Source organism: Cricetulus griseus, chromosome 2 (genome assembly GCF_003668045.3).
Source record: "Cricetulus griseus strain 17A/GY chromosome 2, alternate assembly CriGri-PICRH-1.0, whole genome shotgun sequence".
Taxonomy (NCBI): domain Eukaryota; kingdom Metazoa; phylum Chordata; class Mammalia; order Rodentia; family Cricetidae; genus Cricetulus; species Cricetulus griseus.
Window position 1 is genome coordinate 381,048,709 of NC_048595.1, and position 27,824 is coordinate 381,076,532.

The following is a 27,824-nucleotide window of genomic DNA, read 5'->3' on the forward strand; positions in this document are numbered from 1 at the left end:
CGATGATAGGCCAACAGCTTCCGTGACCTGTAGCCGCGCGTCTGTGCCTGTGGCTGAGCTAGGCTGGGCGCGGGCACTTCCGCGGGGGAGCAGCCGGAGAGGGAGCCATGGGGACAGTGCACGCCCGGGTGAGAGGCCCCGCGGCGGTCGGGGGGTGGGGACACGCGCACCTCCCGGGGCAAGGGCAGTGGGAAGGGTGCGGGAACCGCTTGGGCCTGCGACGGTAGCGGTCCCGAGGACGGTGGTGACTTACCCAAGGTCACTCAGCGGAATTTCCCCGGGTGACCTCACAGCACCGGTCTCTATGGGACCGCGGCGGGGAAGAAGGGTTTGTCAGAAGGCAAGATATGAACAAGTTATTTAACAGACTTGTTTTAAATTTTTCAGTTATTATTTGCAAGAGTGTTCGCATCTGTGTGTGTGCACTTTGTGTGCAGAGCCTGTGGAGACCAGAAGGGGGCGATGGAGCCCCTGAAGTTGTAGTTACATTACAGAGGGTTGTGAGCCCCCAGGTGGGTGCCGGTACCACTGTGGTCCTCTGCAAGATGCTGAGCCATCTCTCTAGCCCAATGCTCTTGCTTTTAAAAACAAAAACAAAGCTTGCATTTATTTATTTGTTTGTTTTTTTGTGTGTCCATGGGAAAGTCCAAAGACAACGTGTTGCAGTATTCTCCTTCCACCATGTGGAATCTAACACAGTCATCAGGCCCCAGGGGCAAGCTCCTGTACCTGCTGAGCCCTCTATACTCTTGAATTGGCTTTTAGTTGCCACCTGGAATTGGGCTGCATCTTGTTCTATACAACAGAATGAGCTCTCCTTCCCCTGAGTGGGCAGAGCAAAGCGGAGAAGAGACTTGTCCCGTCTCATCATTTCCTCCTCCCCTGTCATTTTCTGCCTTTGGCTTTGTACCCCAGGATGGCCTCACATTAGCAGTCCTGTCTCGGCCTCTGAGTTCTGGGATTACAGACATGTGTTGGTATGCTTGGCTCAGTTACTATCTTTGAAGTTGCCTTTTTTGAGGTTTTTGCCTGTTGTCTTCCTCATGTCTCCTATAGTCTGATGAACAAGTTAGTTTCTGTTTAGGGACACAGATCTTCTTCATGACCAACTCTATTTAGTTAGTTATTTTTGTAGTGGTCTTTTGGGCCCAGTGTGGTACCTTAGTTGCAGCCAACAGCCTATTGTTAATGTTACTGAATAAGTAGTTGGCTACTTACTGCCAGATTCTTTCATTTTGTAATTGTTCCCAAAGGTCAGAGAATGAGCCATCTGTCCAGAGTCACAGAGCCTCAAAATGCTCTAAAATCAAGACTTACGGAGTCCTGGACCCAGCACCACACAGTGTCAATAGCATCACTTGCCCTACGACTCATTTTCTGGTAGTGTTCCTTTACTTCCAATAGCACTTAGCCTGAGGCCTCCAGACTTGGGCACACCACATGCACACGGCTGTTTCACATACCATTGCACTTGTGATACACTTTGAACTGTGCTGTTGACCTGGGCTCATTCCCTATCCTACGGGTCATGTCCACACCCTGCCTTACCTACCAAAATAGTCATATCTTTTTTAAAAAAATATTTATTTATTATGTATACAACAATCTGTTTCCATGTATATCTGCACACCAGAAGAAGGCACCAGATCTCATAACGGATGGTTGTGAGCCACCCTGTGGTTGCTGGGAATTGAACTCAGGACCTCTGGAAGAGCAGTCAGTGGCTCTTAACCGTCTCTCCAGCCCCTAAAATAGTCATATCTTTCAGAACTTAGTTCATATTACTTTTCCAGTCCTCTCTTGAATAGTGCAGGAACCTATTAGGCAAGATCCTCAGCACTGCAGGCATCCTTCAGGCAAGCACCCACTGACCTAGATCTGTAGATCTCTTCAAATATTTTAAAATTCTGAGACAGCCTTTCACTACCTCGGGGCCTACCTTGAGCTCACTCTCTAGACCAGGCTGGCCTTGAACTTGGTATCCTTCGTACTTTTGTGTAGCTGGGATTACTGATCTATTTGCCAGGCATAGTGGTTCACACCCTTAACCTCAGCAGTAATGAAGCAGAGGCAGTTGGATCTGTTGGGAGTTCGAGCCCAGCCCTATCTTCTTAGTGAGTTTTAGGACAGCTAGGGCTACATAGTGAGACCCTGACTAAAAACAAAAAACAAACAAATAATATGTAGTGAACAAATCCTGAAGGACACTAAACTTTGGCAGAAGTGTAAATCACAGTGACATCCTGTTTTAACATCTTCCCTCCAGATTATGGGGCCAGTGGTTTCTGATGAACTTTTCCCATGCTTTAACATTTTAGGAACTATATTGGAACTTTTTAGAATAATGGAATGCAAACTCTGCCCAAACAAGGCATATTTGCCAACTGTTGGATTAAGAATGGATCCATGTGTACATTCCTGCTTTGCCTAATAGTGTTTCAGTACTTATAAGAAGTTAATAGTGATTTAGTTTTAAAAACACTAACAACAAAAACCAGTGGATAATGACATGAAATGATGTATTCTTTGTCATCCTTGGTAAGTACCTCAGGCTGGGATTGAACTTACAGTCTTACATCTGCATGAGTGCTGGGGTTATAGTCACATACCTGCTTTTCTTTTTTTCCCTTCACCATAGAGACTTAGTGGTTTTGTTAAGTAAAAAAAAAAAAAAAAAAAAGAAAGAAAGAAAGAAAGAAAGAAAGAAAATTATATTTAATCAGTATCCTGTGGATAGGAATTGAGTACAAAAAAAAAAAAGAAAACCTGTCTGAAGTTGCAAATTTCTAGCATTTAATCAGGCATGGTGGCTGTAATCCCAGGAACTTGGGAGTTAGAAGCAGGAGGATCGGGAGTTCAAGACTCTTCTTGGCTATGTAGTGAGTTTGAGGCCATCCCTGGGTATGTGAGACATTGATCCTGACCCTGCACACATGCCCACAAAACACACACACACACACCCACACAAACACACACACACACCACACACACACACACGGGGGGGGGGGGGGGGGGGCTGAAGAGATGGCTCAGAGGTTAAGAGCACTGGCTGCTCTTCCAGAGGACCCAAGTTCAATTCCCAGCAACAACATGGTGGCTTACAACTATCTATAATGAGATCTGGTGCCCTCTTCTGGTATGCAAGTGTGCATGCAGATAACTGTATATACAATTAAAAAAAAAAGAACTGTAAAAAAACAACACACACACACACACACACACACACACACACACACACACACACACACACACACAATGGCTCAGAGGCAGTATTTAGCCTGACATGGTGACTCAGCATTCGGGAGGCTGAGGCAGGAGAATTGTAGTAAATTCAAGGCCTGAGTTCCTGTCTTAGTACCTCACCTCCCTCTAAGATGGAAGACATTTAAGGTGGATCTTTAGACTATTCAGGGAACCAACATGAAGGTACTTTTTGGATGGGAGTCTGGAGACTAGTCGTTAGGGCAGGTGTGGGAGGAGATGGGAGTCTGGTGGGCTCCTTATCCTGATGCAGAGACTGTGTACAGGGTGCCTGTGGCAGAAGGCCTCTAAGTACTGCAGGAGAAGGAAATGACAGTCTCAGGGTCTCCTTGCTTTACAGTTGCCAGCACTTGTGTGCGCTGTAGAGGGTCTTGACTGCAGACAAGCATGGAGTTAGGAAGTAGCCACATTCTGCCTGCCTGTTCTTGACATCCTCTGAATTGCCACTCTGAGTTTACTTGAGGGATACCTGGCTCTCTCTGCCATTAAGTGTCCCAGTGACTTAGGGTGTTCACTTACAAGAACAGAGTGGTGACTAAAAAGCACCCGATTACATGTTATGCACACACAGATAAAAAATTGTAATATGTATATGTTATATATATGTAATTTTTTCCAGTCTTCCCAGCCAGGCTCACCCAGCCCCTGCCTCCAGAAAGCGTATTAAGAAGTTACTATTGTGGGGCTGGAGAGATGGTTCAGTGGTTAAGAGCAGTGGCTGCTCTTAAAGAGGACCCAGGTTCTATTCCCAGCACCCACATGGCAGCTCACACCTGTCTGTAACTACAGTTCCAGGGGATCTGGTATCCTTATACCAATGCACATAAAATAAAGTTAAATAAAGTATTTTTTAAAAAGTGTTTTTGTTTTTTTTTTTAAGTTACTGTTGTGATTATTTGTTTAGTGATAGAATCCCTTCTGTCTTAGCCTCCTGGTGTTGGGATTATGAAGGTGAGGATGTAAAGATTTCACTAGACCCAAGATAAATGATAAATGGGTGTTTATTGGGGAACACTTACACAAATGATAATAATAAAGAACCACAGGAGCACTTCCGTGCCCTTCCTATCAGATCACCTGACCCAAGAGAATGAGGCAGGGCAAGCTAGACCATGCCTCAAGCTTCACTCTTTCTGCTTCCGTCGGCCTGAAGCCACACCCAAAGGGGGGGTGGCCAGCGTTACAGGTTCACCGGCAAGAGCCACTACAGGATTATCGCCAATGTGCCACCATGGCTTGTTTTGTGGTGTTTTGAGGTGATGACAGTTCATGTTGTCACTTGGAAGCAGGGACAGGTTCAGGAGGAATTTCAAAGGAAACCTTCACTACACAGTGTATTTCAGGAGAGACCCTGTCTCAGAAAACTAAAGAAAAAAACAAGTTCAGAAGGTTCAGGAATATAGCTTGGTGGTGTAGAGCACTTGGCCAACATGTGCAAAGGTCTAGGTTCAGTCCCCAGTGCCACAAAACTAAGATTGTAGAAAGTGCCTCCTTTCTGGCCCTTTGATGAGCAAGGGTTTTGTTTTGTTTTGAAATCTTTGCTTTTACTTACTAATAACCCAGTGAACACGGTTATTAAACACTGTCCCTGGAACCTGGACCTGCTCATCAGCTTATACTCCCTTCCCTTGTATTCCCTGTCCTTTCTCTACTCTCCCATCTCCATCCCCACACACCCGAGGGAGCAACTCTACTGGATTTTGTGGCACCATCTGAAGCCAAAAGGTGGAAGCTTGGCTTGTTCTCATTTGTTTAATTGTCTTGGGTTCATCCATCCCTTGCAGAGTCTGGAGCCTCTTCCATCGAGTGGACCTGACTTTGGAGCTTTGGGAGAAGAAGCTGAGTTTGTGGAAGTTGAACCTGAGGCGAAACAGGAAATTCTGGAAAACAAAGATGTAAGTATTCTATGGAACATTTTGATATGGTTGTTTCTGGAATGTTCTCTTGGTAAGCCCCTATGGAGAAGTAAAGGAGCTCTCGTGTCACCCATTTGCAAGTAGAGAGACTTGTTTCTCAGGTTTTCCTGGTGAACAGTTGGTGTGACTGGTTTAGGCAAACACATTTTATTTCTACTGAAACAAAAATAGAGCAAAACTCATTTTTCATGGTTGGAAAGATGGCTTAGTGGGTAAGAGAACTGGTCGCCCTTACAGATGGCCTGGGTTTGGTTCCTGTTACCCATATGGTGACTCAAGACCATCTGTAGATTCTAGAGTCTAGAAGATCTGATGGCCTCTTCTGGCCTTCACAGGCATTGAACACATGTAATAGAAATATGTGCATGAGGTAAATACTCAAACATAAAATAAAATAAATTTTTAAAAGTTTTTCAAAGATAGATTCCAATTATGCTTAAGTCTATATTTTTGGTGGCACTGGGGATGGAATCCAGAACCTCTTGAATCCTTTTTATTTGGGCGTTTTTATTTTGTTTTGTTTGTTGTTATTTTGTTTTGGTTTTTGAGACAGGGTTTCTCTGTGTAGCCCTGGCTGTCCTAGAACTTGCTCTGTAGACCAGGCTGTCCTCTAACTCATGGAGATCCACCTGCTTCTGCCTCCTGAGTCCTGGGATTAAAGGCATATGCCACCACACCTGGCAACCTCTTGTATTCCAGATAGGTCCTCTATCACAGACAGCCCCAATCCTTGAGTTTATATTTCTGTTCCTTTCTCCCAGAAGAGTCAATAATCTTCTTTTTTTCTTATTAATGTGTTTGTTTATTTATTTATTGGTTTTTCGAGATAGGGTTCTTTTGTGTAGCATTGGAGCCTGTCCTGGAACTCCCTCTGTAAACCAGGCTAGATTCGAACTCTCATAGATGCATCTGCCTCTACCTCCCGAGTGCTGGGATTAAAGGGGTGCACCACCACCATCCAACTCCACTTTATTTATTGTATGGACATTGGCATTTTGCCTGCATGTATATTTGTGTGAAGATGTTAAATCTTGGAGTTACAGGGAGTTGTGAGGTGACAAGTGAATCCTGGGAACTGAACCCAGGTCCTCTGAGAGAGCAGCCAGTGCTCTTTTTGTTGTTGTTGTTGTTGGTTTTTCGAGACAGGGTTTCTCTGTGTAGCTTTGGAACCTATCCTGGCACTCGCTCTGGAGACCAGGCTGGCCTCGGACTCACAGAAATATGCCTGCCTCTGCCTCCCGAGTGCTGGGATTAAAGGCGTGCTCCACCAACACCCGGCTCAGCCAGTGCTCTTAACCACTGAGTTAATTCTCCAGCCCTCGAGGATCATTCTTTACCTGCTTTGTGACATTGCTGAAGGATCTCCATCCTACATCAGAGGCTGAGTGTGGCCATGTTAAGAGGGTTGGGCCTCTCTACTTATCAGTGCGCACAACCCACATGATCTTGGGTTCTTTGGCTAGAGATGCCAGAGCTCATTCATGGGCGGTACAGACCTGGCAGAGGCTAGATCTTAAAATAAGAATACAGGGGCTCGACAGGTGTTGGTGGTGCACGCCTTTAATCCCAGCACTCGGGAGGCAGAGGCAGGCGGATCGCTGTGAGTTCGAGGCCTGCCTGGTCTCCAGAGAGAGTGCCAGGATAGGCTCCAAAGCTACACAGAGAAACCCTGTCTCGAAAAACCAAAAAAAAAAAAAAAAAAGAAAGAAGAAAGAAAAGAAAAAAAAAAAATACAGGGGCTCAAAACAAAATCAATCAAACAAAAAAAAAAAAAAACCACAGGGAACTAGAGAGATGGCTTAGAGATTAAGAGCATTGCTCTTCCAGAAGACTCGGGTTCAACTCCCAGCACCCTCATGGCAGGTTATTACCATCTGTAACTTCAGTTCCAGGCAATCTGATGCTGCCTTCTGTCCTCTCCAGGCACTTAGATGTTGCATGGACATACATGAAAGCAAATACCCGTATACATAAAATCAAAAAAAGAACTGGGCAGTGGTGGCACACACCTTTAATCCCAGCACTCTCAAGGCAGAGGCAGGCTGATCGGAGTGAGTTTGCGACCAGCCTGGTCTACAGAGCTATACAGGGAATCCCTGTTTCAAAAATAAGAAATCCAGGTTATTACACTTGAAAAGACCTTGCCCTTTGTCTCAGACACTGGCTTCACTCCTGTGCTGGAGGTGGTGACCTCAGTCCCCTTTTTACATTTAGGTGGTGGTTCAGCATGTTCATTTTGATGGACTTGGACGGACTAAGGATGACATCATCATTTGTGAAATTGAAGATGTTTTTAAGGCTAAAAACCTCATTGAGGTAAGTTCTGTGTGGCACTCTGCATGAAACTCCTAAAGAGTCTGAGACTACCCCTAGCCTCTCACTGCAGAGGGACCCAAGCCTGCAGAGCCCCTCCTACAGCTCTCACAAGCTTCCGCTGTTATACCTCTGTTCATCCTGAGAAAGGATGAGTCTGTCCTATCTGCTCCATCTGCCCTGTACTCTTCCTGTCTCTCAGCATCAGAGCTGTTCTGGGGTCCTGCTGAGTGCCCTGGGGTCCTCTGGGGATACCCACTGCACATCACTCAGGCCCTAGGGATCCTTCAGGGATACCCACTGCATACCACTCAGGCCCTAGGGATCCTCCAAGGATACCCACTGCACACCACTCGGGCCCTTGGGATCCTCTTGAGATACCCACTGCACACCACTTGGGCCCTTGGGATCCTCTTGAGATACCCACTGCACACCACTCAGGCCCTAGGGATCCTCCAAGGATACCCACTGCACACCACTCGGGCCCTTGGGATCCTCCGGGGATACCCACTGCACACCACTTGGGCCCTTGGGATCCTCTTGAGATACCCACTGCACACCACTCAGGCCCTAGGGATCCTCCAAGGATACCCACTGCACACCACTCGGGCCCTTGGGATCCTCTGGGGATACCCACTGCACACAACTAAGGCCCTTGGGATCCTCTTGGGATACCTACTGCACATCACTTCAGGCCCTAGGAATCCTTCAGGGATACCCACTGTACATCACTCAGGCACTAGGGATCCTTCAGGGATACCCACTGCATACCACTCAGGTCCTTGGGATCCTCCAGGAATACCCACTGCACATCACTCAGGCACTAGGGATCCTTCAGGGATACCCACTGCATACCACTCGGGCCCTTGCGATCCTCTGGGGATACCTACTGTACATCACCCAGGCCCTTGCTATGTTGCACAGACTCTTTCCAGTGCTGTAGTAGGAAGTTGTCTGTGGCTTTCTTCTGTCCTGTTCCTGGACAATACTGACATGCCTAACGGAGGTCATCAATAGGTCCTTGTGGCCAGGTTGACTGGCTCCTTTCTGCCTCCTTTTGTTAACCGTGAACAGTGAGTGTTAGTAAAACAACAACTAAAAGTTTGTGTTTTTAGATGTAAAGTGATGTTTCAAGACAGTTACATAGAGAGCTATAAACTGTTACAGGTGGAGAGTATATTGGTGATTGTGCCTTGCCACTGCCTGACAACCCCCAGAGGCCAGCTCAGGTTACACCATGCCCTTCCAAGTGTGTCCTTCACTAGGAAGAACCCAGGTGGCAGGGAGCACTAGCATTCTTTTTTTGTCATTGTGAGGGCAGTCTTTTCTACCTGTCTGGGAAGCCTCACTGCAAACACTTTGTATCATCGTATGTCTCTCTTGGTGAACATTAACTAAACTGAGTGATTGGCTCTCACCATAGCTGTGCATTCGGCATCTTACTGTTGTGTCATAGCAGGCACAGTACAAGTAGGGTTACTAGGCCAAAGGGCACTTCAAGGGTCAGCATATTGGTCTTCAAGGAGAGTCATCATTCCATACCCTGCAGGTGGATAGGGAAGGTTCACTCCCTAGACCTGAGAGCCACACTCTAGGTCTTGCCATCCAGTAGACACAGTGCTGTGTCATTATTTTGATTTGTATATATGCCCCTGGGATCAAACTAGGGTTTTGTATCAAACACTATAACTCACTTAACCATCACACCAGCCCTCAAATGCTTTTTTTTTTAATTTTTGCCATTCATATCTCTCTGTTTTGTTTTCCTTTTTTGTTTCTTTAGACAGCATCTCACTATGTGACCTGGGCTTGCCTCCATCTTTAACTCTTTCAGCCTTAGCCTCTGAGTGCTGGGATTAGGGACATATGCCTGGGTTCTCACTGTGGAGCACCTGTTTTCCTATGGGTTCTCAGCCTTTGTTCATTCACAGCTCTTTGTGCCACTTTGTCGCCAGTGTTGAGTGTTTCTCCTGTTTTTCCCTCTTATTCTTGGCCTCTTTTGTGTCTGATACTTGCTCTCCTGGCTACTTTCTGTGCCTTAGTACTCATCCTGCTGGCTGATTTCTCTATCTGATACTCACTCTGCTGGCTGATTTCTGTGTCTGGTACTGACACTGCTGGCTGATTTCCATCTCAGTCATGTTAATCTTACAGCTCCGTTGTCGGCTTTTCCCCGTGTCCATCCCCAGGGTGTTGCTCTCACATGCTGTAGTTTCTGCTCAGTACTCAGGCCACTCCAAGCTTGTTCTTCTCTGCTGAGCCCTAAGTGTCCTCCTGCCCACTACACTGTTGCGCGTGGAATTTCACAGACATTTCTTGCTGCATGCACCTCTCAATGCATATGCTCACAGGTCACATGGCTCTCAGTGCTCCCGTGTCTTAGGAGAGCTCATTCTCTGTTGTCTGTCCCAGGTAATGCGGAAATCACATGAAACCCGTGAAAAACTGCTTCGCCTAGGAATTTTTAGGCAAGTGGATGTTTTGATCGACACATGTCATGGTAGGTACCATGGGAAAGTACCTTTCTGATGCTACCATGTAGCCTCCAGGGTTACAGAACAGCCATGTGGTTGGATGCAGAGTGCCCCCAAAGGTTTCTCAGGCAGGTCTTGGAATCAGTTAGGTGCCTCTAAAGATACACCTTTGAGTTTCATCACAGCAGAGGAGTGGGTAGGGCCAGTGATCTAATTTGTGATAAAGCTCAAGACCCACTGATTAGTCAGATGGGAGTTGGGAGCATCTGGGAACACTGGTAAGGGTCAGATACATTTTATTTATGAAATGGAGGTTTTGAGCCTTTTAGGTAACTTGTCTCTGGCCCAATAGTGTGAATGGTAGAGTTTGAGCATGCAGGCCTCCCCTGCCTCTCCAAGGTCAGTTCAGTGCCCATTTGTTGGCATAAGGCTTCGACTGTCTCCAGTCCCTGTTGAACATGGCCTTGTACTGGTCAGCTCTCCTTTCTGGCTGTGACTTCAGCTGTTTTCCCTGGCTGCATGATAGAATTACCTGACAGCAAAGGCTGGCTTAGGGCATTATCAACCTGTCATTATTCACGTCACACTACATGTCACTGACCCTGCTGTGAATTGTGGGCATGACAGTTGTGACAAGTGAACTTTGGGGATGTGAGGTGAAGTGAGCTGTTAATAGTGGGGCATGTGTCAGTATGGCAAGGGTTGATGAGAGTGCAGCCTTTTGTTCTGTCTTACACCAAAAACACTCTGAAAAGTGAAACCTGGAGGGGGGGCACGGAGAGAGAGAAAGAAATAGAGGGTTTGGATTTGGTGTGGTGGCATACACCTTCAATCCCAGCACTCAGAAGGCAGAAACTGGTGAATCTCTGTGAGTTTAAGGCCAGGTTGGTCTACTTGGCAAGTGCTAGGCCAACTAGGACTGCATTGAGAGAACCTGTCTCAAAAGTAAAACATAAATAAATAAAAGTAAAAACCAGAACACTGCTAAAGCTCTACCCAGCCCTCCTTCCCCAGCCTGTGGAGACCATGTGGACATCTCCATTCCTGATGACTGTGCAGGTGTCTAGCAGAACACCCAGCAGGTACCCTGGGTGGAAGGCAAGAGCTGCCTCCTCCTCTGAGACCCCAGCCCTGCAAGGTTTGACCTCACTCTGCAGAGTGCACCCCATGCCTCGGTGGTTTGTGAGGTAGAAACCTCCAGCCCAGACACTGCTCACACCCTGCTGGATGGAGGACATTTAACTGGACTACTGTGTTGCTCGTTTCTCTTAGGTTACTAAAATCCTTACCATCATATGAATCCCATGCTTTGTTGTTAGTTGGTTGGGACTTTTTTTTTTTTTTTTTTTTTTTTTCCTAGACAGGGTTTCTCTGTTTCTCTGTGTAGCTCTGGCTGTCCTGGAACTCACTCTGTAGATGAGGCTGGCCTTGCCTCTGCCTCCAAGTGCTGGGATTAAAGGTGTGTGCCACCACAGCCTGGCTGGGATTCAAAATTTTCAAAGGCCTCCCTAGGGTGGGCACATTCCCAACTGAGGCTGTATCCAGAACAGAGAGCAGGGTCCAGTATTAGGTATAGAGGGGTGTTTGGTTTGTAAGTGTGCACATACTTGTGACAACTTGCAGAAATGTGTTCTTTTCCTTCATCATATGGGTCCTGGAATCAAACCCAGGTTGGCAGGGATGGTGGCAAGTGCCTTTACCCACCAAGCCATGCTGACCACTTAAATATTTGCTTCTTTAGGTGATGATGCACTGCCAAATGGATTAGATGTCACCTTTGAAGTGACAGAGTTAAGGAGGCTTACTGGCAGTTACAACACCATGGTTGGAAACAATGAAGGCAGTATGGTAGGACATGACTTCCATTGTTTAGAGTTCTTTTGAGTGTAAGCTTTTTGAAGATGTGCCTTTTGGAAAAAAACAAATAAAACAAAACAAAACAAAACAAAACAAAAAAAATACCCAGGGAGTTGCTGGTTTTTGGGCTTGGGTGTTATCTACAATTTCCCTTTAACCTTCCTAGAACCAATCAGCATAAAGTTGAGGTTGTTTGTAGCGATACTAACCCTAGTACTAGGACAGATGAACACATTGATGTCTTGTTTCAATTCCTTTATGCTTCAGTGGAGGAGGTTTGGGTTTGATGTGGGAGACTTGTGCCTTCCAGTTTCCCAGGTGGTCAGTATGGTGTCAGTCTGTGCTTGTGAAGGGCACTTCGTAAGAAAAAAGGCTGTGTGTGCTTGTGCCTCGTTTATACCAGTCCAGTGTCAGCTTCATCCTTTCTCCTCCCTTAGGTACTTGGCCTCAAACTCCCCAATCTCCTAGGACGTGCAGAAAAAGTGACTTTTCAGTTTTCATATGGAACCAAAGAAACTTCCTATGGCCTGTCATTCTTCAAACCACAGCCTGGAAACTTCGAGAGAAAGTAGGAAACCAAACAAGTCTTGAGCTCAGTGGCCTGTTTTAAAAGTTAAAGTAGATGGCTTGAGTGTCTTATGACACCTGGCCACCAGCCGCCTCTGCCGCACTTGCTGCCCTTAGGATGAGCCCGATGTAGTCTAATTGGGCCTGTTGTTATCTTTGTGCAAGCCCTGTGCACAGACCTGCTGTTAAAGCTCTGTCCCATTGCCTTCTAGTTTCTCTGTAAACTTATATAAAGTTACTGGGCAGTTCCCATGGAGCTCACTCCGGGAGACCGACAGAGGAGTGTCTGCTGAGTATAGTGTGAGTACACCAGGCCCTGTGTGCAGGGTGGGGACAGTGAGTTCACTGACTGGAAAGGGAAATGGGTGGATGAGTGTGGACTTTTCACCCCTTGGTGGCCATCTCCTGGCTAGATGCCTCCCCGCTAGTTAGTGTAGGGAAACAAGGGGAAGAACTGGCTGGTGTCAGTTCTGGTCACGTGGCATCTGTGCTCCTGACTGACAGTAGCACCCAGTGCTTCCCATCTTTCTCCTTGGTACCCTAAGCTTTTTAAAGAACACACCCTGAAAGAATCAGGGTTACTTTTCACATGCAACAATAGATGCAAAGGGGGATGGAGTGTAGGTAGGATTGCATGAGGTTGTATCAGGTTGAAGGACAAGGCCCGGTAGAACTGGCCGTGTCTCAGACCACCCTAAGTGTAACTGGGCATTGTGGGTACACTGTCTGGCTCTGTGACTCCTGATGGTTACTGTGGAAACAGCAGTGTATCTCCCTGAATAAGTGGCTTTCTCACTAAGACCAGTCCTGTGTTCTAGGACAGAAGAATTGACTAGGAAGCTTTACTTCTGGCAGGCATCTGGGGAAAACAGAGTCTTGGGACCCTCATGTAGAGTGACCACTGAGCCTGGCTGCTACTACCCCTGCTGCCAGAGTCTCAGTGGACTCCTCAGGCTTGCACAGTGCCCCTGTGTGCTGAGGTGGGCAGTTTTGGTCCACATTCTTACACACCAAGTTTGTGTACTGGGCTTCAGTTGGTGCCTCAGTAGCCTTGTGTTTTCCTTCTGGCCTGCAGGCTGCAGAGCTTGCTGGGATGCTCTGTGGGAAACTTGGCACCTGGTGTCCTTGTGAGTGAAGTCACGGCTACTTCCCCAAGTTCCCTGACATCATGACATTTAGAGAGAATGGGGCTTTTCTGAGCTAGAGTATGGGGCAGGCTGTGGGGCAGACCTGCTGAGAGGCAGACCCTGGACCTGGCTTTGCTTGGTCCCTCTGGCTATGGGAAGAAAGCCCTTGGCCCCATATGGCTTAGTCTCCTTGTTCTTCTGGGACTGATGACATCCAGGTGACAGGTTACTGGATCTGCCTTCAGCCAGTCAAGTGGACTGAATGGGATATGTCACATCATCTGTGTGTTTTACTGTGATGAGACAGGTACCTGCTGTTGACAGCGTCACCCCTAGCTTTTGGGTATGGCCCTGTTCCTTCACCTGCAGCTCAGAGTAGTACTGCTTGGTTTAGTTTACAGCTCTCCCCATCATTCTTGCTGTGTCCTCTTCTGTTCCTCCTCCTCCCCTATTTCCTTTCATTTCAAACAGTTTATCTGGGGGCTGGGGCTGGGGGAGGATCAAGTGCCAGCAAGGTCCTGATCCATCCCATCCCTGGTGCTGAGAAAAGAATTTGCCAAGTATGTTAGTCAGTGGTACCTCATTTCAAAGGATGCTTTGCAGCAGCTTGTTCCAATGTGAACAGTGCAGAAAAAGGCTTCCTTCTGTGCCTTTACAGTTTCCCATATGGAAGACCAGTCACACCGTCAAATGGGAGGGTGTGTGGCGGGAACTGGGCTGCCTCTCGAGGACTGCATCATTTGCTGTGCGGAAGGAAAGCGGACACTCACTGAAGTCGTCTCTCTCGGTAGGACTTGCTGTCTGGCTGGAGAAATGTGTTGACAGCCTGTGGCCCATTGGTTGGTTAGTCTCTGCTGGTATGGGGCTAAGGTGTCACTGAGATTGGGTGGTTGGGACAGTGGCCTCCAGTTCCTTGCCTCATATTATTTTTTGTAACATCAGTGGAAGCATAAACATGTTTAAGAGCTGGCTGTGGGGGCTGGAGAGATGGCTCAGAGGTTAGGAGCACTGACTGTTCTTCCAGACGTCCTGAGTTCAATTCTCAGCAACCACATGGTGGCTCATGATCATCTGTAATGAGACCTGGTGCCCTCTTCTGTCATGCAGACAGAACAATATGTACATAATAAGTAAATCTTAAAAAAAAAAAAAAAAAAGAGCTGGCTGTAGAATCTTACCTTCCAGAAATTAAAAGAAATGCAGTGAGCTGACTTAGGGTGGGTGCTGGGCTCTCTGAGGGAACAAGGCTGGTAGGTGTCAGTGGGAAACTCTCTGGTGGGTACGCCATCTTAGAACTTTGTGCCATCCTGGGAAGGCAGGAACAGGGGAAGTGCTGTGGGCATGCACAGCACAGCCTTAGCCCTCAATGCACAGCGAGGTTTATTATCCTTGGAGCTGCTTGAAGTGAAAGTGGGCTCCTTTCATTTCTTTCAGCATGCCATGGTCATCGACTCTCGGAATTCATCTATCTTACCAAGAAGAGGGGCCTTGCTCAAAGTCAACCAGGTAGTGTTCTCACTTGGTTTTCCTCTGCTTGGGGAGCCAAGGAAGTGTGCACAGGTCTGTCACGCACAGTGCCGGGACTGGTGCCCATGGGGAGTAGTGGTGAGTGCTGTTAAAGTGTGGTCAGCTGCCCTGAAGGTACAGGAGGACTGGGTGACACACTGTAGACTGTGGTGATCCAGCCCATCTCATCCTGCTGCTCATGGTGCAGACAGGACCCTGGGGTGCCCAATCTTCATTTTCAGAGGAGCAATGAATGGTGAGGTCTGTATGTAAAATGTTCCTGCCATGAAGTGGCTCATTCTTTCAAGGTGCTGAGCAAGCAGGGTCTTCTGGGAGGCACAAACAGCAAAACTGTCAGTGCAAAGGCAGTGAGTGCTTAGTAGCCCCTGTGTCTCTGTGACCTGTGGCTTCTTCCTCAGGAGCTGGCGGGCTATACTGGAGGTGATGTGAGCTTCATCAAGGAAGACTTTGAGCTTCAGCTGAATAAGCCACTCATGTTGGATTCGGTGAGTCTCCAACCTGCACTGTGCCTGTGGGGTCAGCCTTCACCTTGGGGTCCTGAGTGCCCAGTGCTATGATACTTTAGCCCACAGGACATATATATATTATGTGTGTGACCTGCCAGCTGTGCTGGTCCTCACTCTTAGAGCCATCTCAGAACTCTATCATGCCTTTTCTCTCTGCCTGGCGCTGCTCAGACTCAGCTGCCTGTGCCTTCAGTGTGGAGCATGCTCTGAGTTCCCTGCGCCCCCTTCCCTCCTATCCCCCCGCTGAGCTCCCCTAGCTGCATACCTTGCCTCGGCTTTCTTGTGAGTTTATGCTCTAGAGTGGTGCCTGGAGTGCCCTGATTTTCATTGCTGCTCTCCTCTGCTCATGCTGGCTTCACAGGACACTTTCTGAGGGATGAGGCTCTTCCTTCACAGGCACTTGTCCTTCATCTGCCTTCTGTTGCTGTAATGTCCATTTGTCACCTGTCCACATGGCCTCCTGCTACAGGCTTTTAGGAGTTTGGCACAGGCATGTCTCCAGATACCATCTCTTATCTTCTTGCCTATAGATTGAGGAGTGGAGGGCTCCACTGTGCTTATTTTGGTAGAAGCACCCATCTATTGCCCACCCATTTACCACCTACCCACTCATCTGTCTACTTATCTGTCCACCCATCTCCATCTACTCATCCTTCTTCCACTCACCTATCTATCTATACCTTCTCTTACCCACCCATTTGTGTGCCCGCCCACTGACCTACCAATCCATCAATGCACACACTCATCCTATCCGCCTGTCCACTCCCCCACCACACACCTGCATCCTGGCTGCCAGGCACTTCAGGTGTGTGTATCAAGAGGTGGGAGTATGAGGGTAGAACCTAAAGAGAACAGGAAGTATTGGTGGCTGAGATGGGCAGAATTGGGGGAGGGAGGGAGTAGAGGGCAGGATAGGGCCAGTGCTAGTGGAGGGAATGGCTTAGTGCAGGTGCCACCCTGACTCCTGGAGGAGGAGGAGCATCAGTGGAGAGCTAGTGTCTGTAAGGTCAGAGTTCAGCAAGTTGTAAGGATCAGGGTGGACCCTTGGCTTTGTGGTGAGACTGACTGAAGAAGAGCCCTGGACTGTACCTCTGAACCTAAAGTCACCTCAAAATAAAGTGCTTATTTTAGGAGACCGAGGAGAAAACAGAGTGGCTCTTTGAGGCATCTACATGTGTGTGGTGGGAGAGTGGACAGGTGGACAGGATGAGTGCATGGGTGGGTACATGGGTGGGTGGGTGGACAGATAGATAGGTGGGCACACAAATGGGTGGGTAGGACAGGATATAGACAGATAGGTGAGTGGTAGAGGATGAGTAGATGAACAGATGGGTTGACAGGAGGAGGGTAGAGGGCCCAGGATGTTTGGCTTTGGCAGGAAGGAACTGGGACCTTGTCTGCTGCTGGGAATGTGAAGTATGGACATCTGAGTGGGAGCCCGTGCAGGGCTAGAAAGAAGTAAAGAGGGGTCTGCTCTTCTCAGGAGCCCAGTGAGCTGCCTTCCAGGCCAGAGGTGGTGGTATGTACATATGGGCTGGGCAGGTCTGGGAGTCTGCTGAGGCCCTGGAGGTCTCCAGGCAGCAGAGGCAGGCCTTAGCCCAGAGAAGGACCAGGAGTGGAAGCAGGTCAGAGCCTGAGCCCCATGCAGCCAGCACTGTTGTCACTGTGTGGCTCCCACTAATTGGAAATGTCAGAGTAGAGTATGGGTGCTTCTTGGCTTACTTCCTCACGGCATCATTTCCCAGCAAACCTACTGTTAAGTTGAAAATGTCTCCGGTGTGGTAACCTGAATAGCTATCTCAGCCTGGCCAGCCTTCATCAGACTAGAGCCTTGGCCTTCCAAAGTCTGCTGCAAAGGTGATTTTTAACCAGGTGTAGTGTAGCTTGTGGCTTCTAGAATGCCATACCAACAGATGGGCACATGAGTGTGCCATCAGACAGTGGTGAAGTTGGGAGATTTTGTCTTATTATGCCCTGTGGGTGCTGTCTTGTGTGCTGTGTGGCTCTGCCCACTCTTCCACTCTGTATCTCTAGTCCTTGCTCCTGAAGCATCTAGAAAAAGACCATATGGGCAGTGTGGAGTTGGCAGGGGTAGACAAAGGACCAAGATGAGCAGAGGCTCTGGCCAGTCCAACACCATGAGAACCTGGGGCTGCTGAGTGAGAGGCCTCCAGCTCAGCAGTGGTACTCAGTAGGACTGGGGATGACCTACATGATTTAAAGAGTGTGTCACTGAACCTCCTTACTGGATATCCGGTGCTGCCCCTGAGGGAGAGCTAGACACACGTCTTTACACTGTATGACTGTAGGAGCACCATAGCCTGTATAGACCTTTAGCCTGAGGAGCTGCATACCTCAGTCTCCTCACATTTTGGGGTTTGAACAGACACAGGGTCTCATATCTAGGGTCCTGGCTACCCTTCTCTATCATGTTGTTCCATGGGTATTACTTCCTGTGCAAGAGGGTCCTGTCCTGGCTGGATCACAAGCTAAGCCCTGCTGCACTTCTGTGTGACTCTGTTGGAATTTAAATTTGCCTCTGACTGAGTTCTTCAACCTCACAGCCCCTGGTCCCCATGTCCCTGCTGTTGCTCTGCTCTGCTCTGCTCTACTCTGCTTTGCTCTGCTCTGCATGCCAATTCAGAGAAGAGCCAGCTTCCTGCTGGTGCTCATGGGGACAGAAAGAAACACTGTTGCCTTCACACAGGTATTCTCCACATCTCTCTGGGGTGGAATGTTGGTGCCCATTGGTGACAAGCCATCCAGCATTGCTGACAGGTCAGTGCCAGCAGAGACTCCCACCTTCCTCTGGACTTTGGGCTGTCTTTTTTTGTTTGTTTTGTTTTGTTTTTTTTTTTCTTTTTTTTTTTTTTTTTCTTTTTTCCGAGACAGGATTTCTCTGTGGCTTTGGAGGCTGTCCTGGAACTAGCTCTTGTAGACCAGGCTGGTCTCAAACTACAGAAATCTGCCTGCCTCTGCCTCCCAAGTGCTGGAATTAAAGGTGTGTGCCACTACAGCCCAGCCTGGGTTGTCTTTTTTTTTTTTTACAGATGAGAGCAATATTCAGATTGCTCTTGGTTTTCATTTTTTGAAGTACCTACTACTCATACTTAGTACCCACTTGCTTTTTGTTGGGAAGGACCCAGGAAGCTGAAGCAGGTGAATCTCTGTGAGTTTGAGGCCAGCCTGGTCTACATTGTAAGTTCCAGGACAGCCAGGACTACACAGAGAAACCCTGTCTCAAAAAACCAAAAGAAGGAGAAGGAGAAGGAGAAGGAGAAGGAAAGGAAGGAAGGAAGGAAGGAAGGAAGGAAGGAAGGAAGAAAGAAAGAAAGAAAGAAAGAAAGAAAGAAAGAAAGAAAGAAAGAAAGAAAGTGCTCAGTTCTCCCAGAGGATAAGCCAGCCTAACCCTGGGCTGGCTCCCTTTGGTCAGTTAGGAGTGTTTGTGTGTGTGCAGTGAGCTATGAAGACATTGTATTTTATATGCAACTTGTGTTATCATTTGTTCAAGAGATCACAGAGTGATTGTTCACTGAGAAAGTCTTCATAAGTAACATTTTGAGTGTGTGTGTGCAGGTTCAGATTGCTGTGGGGTGTGTGTGGAGGTCAGAAAACAACCTTCAAGAGTTGGTTCTCACCTTCCCCATTATTTTTAGTCAGGGTCTCTTGATTTCACTATTGTGCTGCAAATGCCAGTCTGGCTGGCCCAACCTTCCAGATGAGACATCTCCCATCTCACTACGAGAGTGCTTGGGATTATAGTTGCTTCTTATGCATCTGGCTCTTTGTGTGGGTTCCAGGGATCTTTCTAGCACCCGAATGGGTGATTACAATGTCTGAGCATTACATGCCCTCTTCTGGTTTTCTCAGGCATCAGCCCTGTGTGTAGTACAAGACAGACATGCAGGCAAAAATACTCTTACACATAAAAATAAAGAAATCTTTAAGAAGCACCCAAGCACAGAGTCTACCATTTGCCTGCATTATTATGTCAGCAGACTGTTTGGTAAAGCATAGCAATCAGACAGTAAAAGCGTGTGTGAACCTCTGAGCCCCCTGAGTTCGTACGGACTCATCAGAGAGATTTCTATGGGTGGAGGAAGAAAACTAGAGCCCTGTTCCCTATGCACTGTCTCAGACTCTTGAACCACTCTTCCCAGGGCACCGAACAGCTTTGTACACAGTTCACTACTTAGCTGGGTGTAATGTTTTGCGCTTTTCTGGTTTTGTTTGCTTGTTTGTTTTTTCTGAGACAGAGTTCCTCTGTGTAGCCCTAGCAGTCCTGGAGCTACCTCTTGTAGACCAGGTTGGCCTTGAACTCACAGAGATCCGTCTGTCTCCGCTTCCCAAGTGCTGGGACTAAAGGCATACTCAATGACTTCCTGGCTTGTTTGCCTTTTTTTTTTTTTTTTTTTTTTTTTTTTTTTTTTTGTGTGTGTGTGTGTGTGTGTGTGTGTGTTTTGTGTTGTGTGCTTTTCATCCCAGTACTTGGGAAAGCAGAGGCAAGTGCATCTCTCGAGTTTGAGGCCAGCCAGGGCTACGTAATGAGGCCTTCTCTAAAATATATCTATATATGTATAGATAGATGTAGGTGGATATGGACGGATCGACAGAGATAGAAATACCTTAAAAACTAGAACATCCTCCCCCAATTAAAAAGCATTGTAGGAACTCAAGGATTGTGTCGATGAGGAACTTGACTAACCTTCAGGGAGGCCCTTGGGTTCTATCCTTGACAGTTAGAACATAGTACAATTCATTTTAGAAAACCAGAGTAATGCTCTGTGTGGTCTGTTTCCTTCTGGTATCATCTGGCCCCTCTTGTGGTATGCCACACTGTTGTGTGATGTGGACCCTGCCTTCTCAACCTAATGTGGCTGGGGATGTCTGGTTTAGGAGAGAACCTCATGGTGGGTCTCTTAGACAGCTGCCCACCGTTTATACAGGATGGTCCTCCTCCTCCTTGCTCACCTTCCCCACCCCCATGTCTTTCTTTGTTTTGTCTCATTGCTCATCTCCCCAGCATGAGCTGCTATCACGTGTCAGATAGATTTTGACAGGTGTCATGCTCACTTGATGTTTCCCACCTTCTCCTAATGTTCTGCTGTGTGGGGACAATGTCATTACCTAGAACCAACTGTGACCCTGCTGCTGGCTCTCTGGCTGCGGGTCTTGTGGATCTTCACCTAATGACCTGACACACCTGTCACTTTGCTGCAGGTTTTACCTGGGAGGTCCCACGAGCGTCCGAGGATTTAGCATGCACAGCATTGGACCCCAGAGCGAAGGTCAGTGAGATTAGACTTGGAGACATGCAGTTGTTTCTTTCTGTATGGGTTGTCATTTGTGAGGGGACCGAGGCAACAGAAATCTCAGTTTGGAACAATGCGAGTATCAAGACTTCCTGTGGCTTCAGTGTGCATTGAATATAAGGATAAGAGCATTTCCAGCAGTCATGCCAGTTCCTGCTGTCTGGGGGTGACCTTTGCTCAAAAACCAGCAATCCAAGTAGCCCTGTGTCCTAGGGCACAGCCCCCTTTCTGAAGGCTCAGCAGGCCTGACTCCCATGCTTTTGCTCCCACGGACTGCATGCTGTGCTATCTCTTCTGGCTTTGAAGGTTTGCCCAGTAATTTGTCTTACCAGGTAGAAACAATGTAGATCTGCGAGTGTGAATAAGGTGATTTTCTTGAGATTTGTTTCTGTTTGTTTGTTTGTTTTAAACTGACCATAGCTCTATCCACTGATGCTGAAATTCCAGGTTCAGAAGCTATCCTGAAAATATTTGCTTTTACATGCATGCACATTTGTTTCCAATCACTCAGTTAAAAACACACAAAAAGTTATAAAGTGAAGGAGCCACTGATTTGGTACTCAGTTATTTCTGGTCATTGTAGAGAGGTAGATTAAATTTGGCTCTGTTTTGTTTTAGATGTAAAATAATACATGGGGGCTGGAGAGATGGCTCAGCAGTTAAAGAGCACTGACTTTTTCCAGAGGACCCGGGTTTCTAGTACCCACCTGGCGGCTCACAGCCATCTGTAACTCTAGTTCTGGGGATCTGATGCTCTCCTCTGGTGTCTGCAGTCACCGCACACCAATGGTGCACAGAGACACATGCTGACAATACATACTGTGTTTTTGTTTTTTGTTTTTTGTTTTTTTGTTTTGTTTTGTTTTGTTTTTGTTTTTGTTTTTTGGTGTTTTGAGATAGGGTCTCACTGTGTAGCTCTGGCTGTCCTAGAACTCACTCTGTAGACCAGGCTGGCCTCAGACTCACAGAGATCATCGTGCTTCTGCTTCCTGAGTACTGGGATTAAAGATGTACACCACCACACCTGGCTCTCATACACTTTTTTTTTTTTTTTTTTTTTTGTGAGCCCAGCCTTTAACAACTGAGTCATTTCTCCAGCCCTCATGCACATTTTCAAAAAGACACATGACAACTACATGTATTTGGAATACACTGGAGGGCTGGTCAGTTGGCGTCCCCTGGGTTCGGCAAGGTCTCTTAGACACCCCTGCTTCTCTGCTTTCATACATCCCCTCCCTGCTGGTGACCAGCATGGAATTAAGAGAATTGAAGCTTTCCTGCCCCAGAAGCAAGGAACACAGGCAGCTCAAAAGAGCTGTGAAAATGGCAAGAGAAATGGAGGGCAAGAGCAAGGCACACAAATGGGGAGAACTTACCTAGGCGCAGGCTTTGGGCCCACAGGGACCAAACACTTCCCCTGACTGATGGAAGCAGCTGGTGCAACCAAACACTTCCCCTGACTGATGGAAGCAGCTGGTGCAGGCTGAGGGACATCATCCCAGCAGATTTCCTCTACTGGTAACTTGAGCCTATGACTGACTCTGGCCTTCCAACATTGAAACCAGGAGTCTTTTGAGCAAAAGCCTGGGCTCTGGCATCCCCCAACAGGCTGGGCTTAGACACTGTCCCAACATGCCAGATAAAGAGAATAGTGATGGTAAAAGACAGGGAAGCTCAGAGAGGCCACTTTCGGAGAAGGAACACTGCAGACAGGCAGCCTTCTTCTATGTCGTACCCTGGCTCCTCAGCTATGTGAGTGTGAAAGGATACCGAAAAAGAGGGAGGCTGCGCTTGCCTAGTTGCCCAAGTCAGCAGATTCTGTTCTCCCTCCTTAGGAGACTACCTGGGAGGGGAGGCATACTGGGCTGGGGGCCTGCACCTCTACACCCCACTGCCCTTCCGGCCAGGCCAGGGTGGCTTCGGAGAACTTTTCAGAACCCACTTTTTCCTCAATGCGGGCAACTTGTGCAACCTCAACTATGGTGAGTCTACCCTGTCTACAAGTCCTTCTGGTGTGGGGTGCTGCCTTTCCCTGAGGATGCCATCATGGAGCAGGGGTCTGTGGTCTGTTTCTTACTCTACAAACAAGCTTTAAGTGCTTCCAGTATCATTAGGGCCCAGAGCTCAGCAGGGCTCTGTCAGAGGTGTTCACAGGGGACTGATTGAGCTGAACAGTTTGGGAGCCCGGGCCCTATCTGAGGTGTGGCGTGGGGCCTCCCAGCTGCTTCCTGGGAGAGCTTTTGTAGTTAGAGGGGGCAGGATAGCCAGACCCAGGGAGTTGAGACACTCAGCTGGCTCTGGGACAGTGGGAGGCAGATACCCAATCCTATACCTATCTCCACTGGGTGGGCCCAGCTGTAAGGGGCCCTGCCAGGGAGGGAGCCACACGTCTTCTAACACCACCCTTGCTATTTCAGGTGAGGGCCCCAAAGCCCACATCCGGAAGCTGGCTGAATGCATCCGCTGGTCCTATGGAGCAGGCATCGTCCTCCGGCTTGGCAACATCGCTCGGTTGGAGCTGAACTACTGCATTCCTATGGGCGTACAGCGAGGTGACAGGTGTGTGGAGCCATTGTCAGCTCCGTAGCTCTAGAGTTGCCGTTTGCACTGGGCTGGTCACTTCAGTGGCTTTAAGGTTTGGGACTGGGAGAGATTGGATAGTCAACTAAAGAATGAAAAGTATGTGGGACCTCTGCTTGAGTTTCTCCTTTAGTTAGAGGGCAAAGGGAGATGCCCACCCCTTCCCTGAAACACTGCTGCTACTGTCCCCAGGGCAGCGAGCCCTCCGACTGAGGAGCTAACCAGGTGGGAAGTATTGACCCTGCTTGCTGGAAGGGTAGTGCAGTAGCAAGAGCTTCTCTGTGCCACCACTGGCTGGGGCTGTCTGGCCACAGCCTAGCCATGGGCTAGAGGACTCCACCCATGGATGGGGAGTAATGGCTCTCTTACTCGGGTGAATTTGGCTAAGGGCTGCTCAGGGTTGTATGAGTTACCTCATCTCTTACATTACCTTGTAGGCATTGTGCAAGTGTCTGGAGACCCAGAGGGATTATTATATACAGGATGCTTAAAGGACAAGGGAGTCAGAAGTCAAGATGGGTGCTGGGGGGAAGTTCCTGGCTAGGGCACTATGCCTGGCTCGAACATGGCCACCTTCTTGACAAACAGTCTCATAGAGAGACAGTACAATCCAAGTGCTTAGGTGTTCTACACAGGCTCAAATCCACTGATGGGCCCTACCCATGTGACTATCCAAGCTAGATCACTTCCCCAGGGCCACATGCCAGGTGCCACCTTTCCTTGTAATAGACCTGGACTAGGTTACTTAACTACTCTGAGTCCGTTTTCCTATCCAGAGGATGAAGGGGACCCTTCAAGGATAGATGTTTGCTGCTCTGCTGTTGTGTGGCGTCTCTAACTCCTGAGACTGCTGGTGTTGTCCTGGCCTGTCCTTCTCTGTCACTGAGTGGTGTGCCCTGTCCACACCATGCCTGCTGCCTGAAGTTTGACATGCCACAGTTGCAGGTGTGAAGAGAAGGCCCGATGCTCTTAGGTCCCTGGTGCATAGTGGGTGGTTTCTCAGCAGCTGCCTCTTCAGCACGGGGATTTGCTCTGTGCAGCCTTCCATGCAGGTGCAGCTGGAGCTGTGGCCAGCTGGCCGCGAGGCCCATGCCCCCCGGGAAGCCCTGCAGGGAGCATTGTGAGTGCAGGTTGGTGTCAAGTCAGGGCCAGAACCCAGGAGCACTTCTCAGGCTGTACTCTGGGCTAGTTCACCCGCTTTGGGAGTGTGCTGTGCTCCAGTGGGCGCTGCTGCTGCTTTTAACACCTCCGCGTTTGTGAGCCATGCTACTGTAATACTGACAGCAGACACAGGGTGGCAGTGTGCACCAAGCAGTTGCTTTGCTTTTGATCCTTTTGCTAATTGGCCCTTTAGCATATGCTGTTTACAGCTCAAGACCCCTCAGCTGTGCCTCTCTCTTAGTTAAACCCGAAAAGCATGTTTCCAAGATTGATCCCGAACATAGCCTTCCTTCATAAAGAAACAGTCTGCTGCTGAAGTGGGGGAAGGCCCTGGCTCAGGCTGCTGCAGCTGTTTGCCATTGTGACGGTGGCAGCAGGTGTTTGCAGGGGGCAGTGAAGTCCAGGACCAGCCTAGAATTTGGAAATATCCTTCCCTGTGTAGCTTGGCTTGCAGCTTTGTTAGCAAGAGTGGAATTTGATAACATTTGAGGGACATGGCCTCAATTTCAAAGTGTTCCTAAAATTAGGCAGTTGGCAGGTGGACAGTTGTCTGTAGCCCCTCCCCCAGGGTTAAGCCAGGTTCTCTGTAATTGGCAGTTGAGGCCTTTACAAAAGGGAGGCAGTTTGAAGTGTTTTGACTTCCATCCTGAATGGTTTATGTCACCGCCTTCTCTGGGACCTGAGGGTTGTGTCACAGCAGGGCTCCTCAGGCTAGGTCTCTGGAGACCCAGCGATGAATCAGCCCTGCTCCCGCTGCCCATTGAGCTGTAGGAGGGACACCATCACTGCAGCTGGGGAGGGCAAGAGGCCCCAAGATGGGACATTGCTGGACTCTCTGAGGACACGGGTGGGGAGGGCGTCCTGACTGGACACAGCTGTCCTGGGGAGGAGTGTAGAGTGGGTAGACAGAGAATGCAGGGTTGCAGACTCTTCAGGGGAATGGCTGCTGACAAGTGAGCCTCTTTACTCTCCTTCCTCACCCGCCCCCTCCGGCTACATTGATGTCTTCCTCTCCGTGTCTGTCAGGGAGGCCTGTGTCTGCTGTCCCATACACTTAGCACACCACCCAGGAGGAGGAGCTCTGGGGGTTAAGAGCGGGCATCAGTAGGCTTTCCTGATGCTGCTCTGGGCCTGCTGTGAGGGGTGAGCATTGCCACCATGGGGCGGGAAGGCAGCCTGCACCTGGCCCAGGGGTAGAAGCTGAGAAGGCCCACGGGGTATGCAAGAGGACTGATGGGCCCTGGCCTTGTGACTCTGGATGCCATCTTGAGTACCCATCATGGGCATTGCTCTGTGTCATGTGTGTGTCACAGCACAAACGTCTTGGGTTTGTTTACAGTTGTAGTAACAGAACTGTACTGAATGCCTTGTGTTCTCTAAAGAACTTGGTATATTTATCTCCTCTGGGTGTTTCTTTAAAGCAGTGACAGCAGCCACAGTCCCTTTTATGGACCTCAGTCTAAAATGTGGAACTGGCAGCCTAGGCCCACAAGTGAGGGCACTGGCACACTGTGAAGCTCGGATTCCATTCCTCAGGCTCCAGGGGAACTGCTTTCCCCCAGTTCTGAGGGCTCCTCCTCAGGGGAGTAAGTGACTGCTGCACATTCCAGTGTGGCAGCACTCAGGAACCTGTGTCTTGAGGACACTGAACTGGGTGCTTGGTACCTGCAGCCAGTCCTGGCCAGAGTGAGAAGGGCCCCAGAGCTGAGCTCTCCTGAGAGCACACCTGTGGTGACCCTTTTTATCTTCCTTCCTGGATCAGGTCTGTCTGGCTGGCTGGGTTTGGGGTCATTGTGAGTCCCAGGACCGGCTTTCTGCTTCTGTGCCTTCCTGTCCTGACACTTGGGAGCGGGGAATGGGTGGGGGGTTGTTGCTTCTGGTGGGATGGAGCAGTAGAGGGTCTTAGGCTCTCTCTCCTTTCTCCAAAGGCTGGTTCTTACTAGCCTAGGCAGAACTAAGGGGGCTAGTGGAACCTCATGCTATTATAAGGAATGCTGTGTTTGACTTTTCCCTTTCCTTTTAGGATCTGTGATGGCGTCCAGTTTGGAGCTGGGATTCGATTCCTGTAACTTAAGTTACAACCCCAGGTCAGCTTGGATGTGCAGCGAGAATCTCCCAGGCCACAGGCCTGTTTGGAGGTGACACAGTTGAGTGCTTCTGGATCATAATCCTTATGGGAAATCAGGTCAATAAATTTGAAACACTCAACTGTGTCCTGGATGTGGTCTGTCTTTCAGGCCATGTGTCTGTCTGGACACCTGCTTTTCCTGAGGACATGTGACAGTTCAACCTGGGCAGTTTTGGGCCTAAGGGCTTCCAGGTGACCTCCCCAAAGTGCCTTTTCCTCATAGACCCCTAGAGTCTGCTGTTGGGCTCCAACCTACCCGAAGTAGGGCTGAACTCTGGGTGGCCTCAAAGGACACTGCCCCTGTCACCCCAGGCCACTTCATTGGCAATGTGGTCTTCCAGTGCTGGTATGATGTTAGGATACTGAGGTAGAGGTGAAGTGTGCTGTCTGCTGATAGCCATGGCTGCTCTGCATGTCACATGGTGACTCAAGCTGCACAACCATCAGCAGCAGGGAGCTGGGGTGTCCAGAGGCCCAGATGCCACTGGGCAAGACTGGCTTCTACAGATGCCCATGCTTCCTCTTCAGAGCCGGCAGACCTGCCTTCCGCCTCTACTCTCTTTGAAGGACCCTTTTGATTTCATTGGGTCCCCAAATGGACCCGAGAACCTTATTTCAAGGCTAGCTGAGGAGCACACTTGTCTGTCTGCCACTTGCTCCTCTCTTGCTCTGGCTTCATATAGTTGTTAACCCTCAGTCTTTAAAAGAGGGTCAGTTGGAAGCCACACCCTTCCTCTGCTTGGACACAGTATCGGCCGATGCTCAGGGCTGTCATATAAAATGTTACAGGATTTTTTGGGTGGGTGGGAGACAGGGTCTCATTATAGCCCAGGCTGTCATTGAACTTTCTGGGATCCTCACTCAGCCCCTCAAATGCTGGAATCACTGGTATGCATGTCACATCAGGGTATTACAGGGTATTGCCTTAGCATATGCACACGGACTGTGAGTCATCTATAAGTTCCAATGTAAAGGCTTGAGCCGGGAGATGATTCAGCATCTGTGAGCCCAGGAGCCTGAGGCAGGAGAATCACCTTGAGTTCAAGGCCAGCTTGGGCTACATAAGACCCCATCTCAAAAAAAAAAAAAAAAAAA

General features: G+C 48.7%; 1 protein-coding gene across 1 annotated transcript; it reads left to right on the top strand.

Moving 5' to 3' along the window:
- Window positions 1–27,824, top strand: Samm50 (SAMM50 sorting and assembly machinery component). Its single transcript, XM_027396142.2, has 15 exons — window positions 1–128; window positions 5,046–5,156; window positions 7,392–7,493; window positions 9,903–9,990; window positions 11,706–11,812; window positions 12,259–12,389; window positions 12,601–12,688; window positions 14,174–14,302; window positions 14,950–15,021; window positions 15,441–15,527; window positions 18,256–18,326; window positions 20,769–20,836; window positions 22,696–22,842; window positions 23,278–23,419; window positions 26,625–27,824. The coding sequence occupies exons 1-15, from the start codon at window positions 108–110 to the stop codon at window positions 26,668–26,670; spliced, it is 1,410 nt and encodes a 469-aa protein (XP_027251943.1). The 5' UTR covers window positions 1–107; the 3' UTR covers window positions 26,671–27,824.

Coding starts and splice junctions, on each gene's coding strand:
- Samm50 (XM_027396142.2), top strand. CDS start 108: ATGGGGACAGTGCACGCCCGG. Junction 9,991..11,705: donor TTTGATCGACACATGTCATG/GTAGGTACCATG, acceptor TTGCTTCTTTAG/GTGATGATGCACTGCCAAAT. Junction 12,689..14,173: donor GAGTGTCTGCTGAGTATAGT/GTGAGTACACCA, acceptor GTGCCTTTACAG/TTTCCCATATGGAAGACCAG.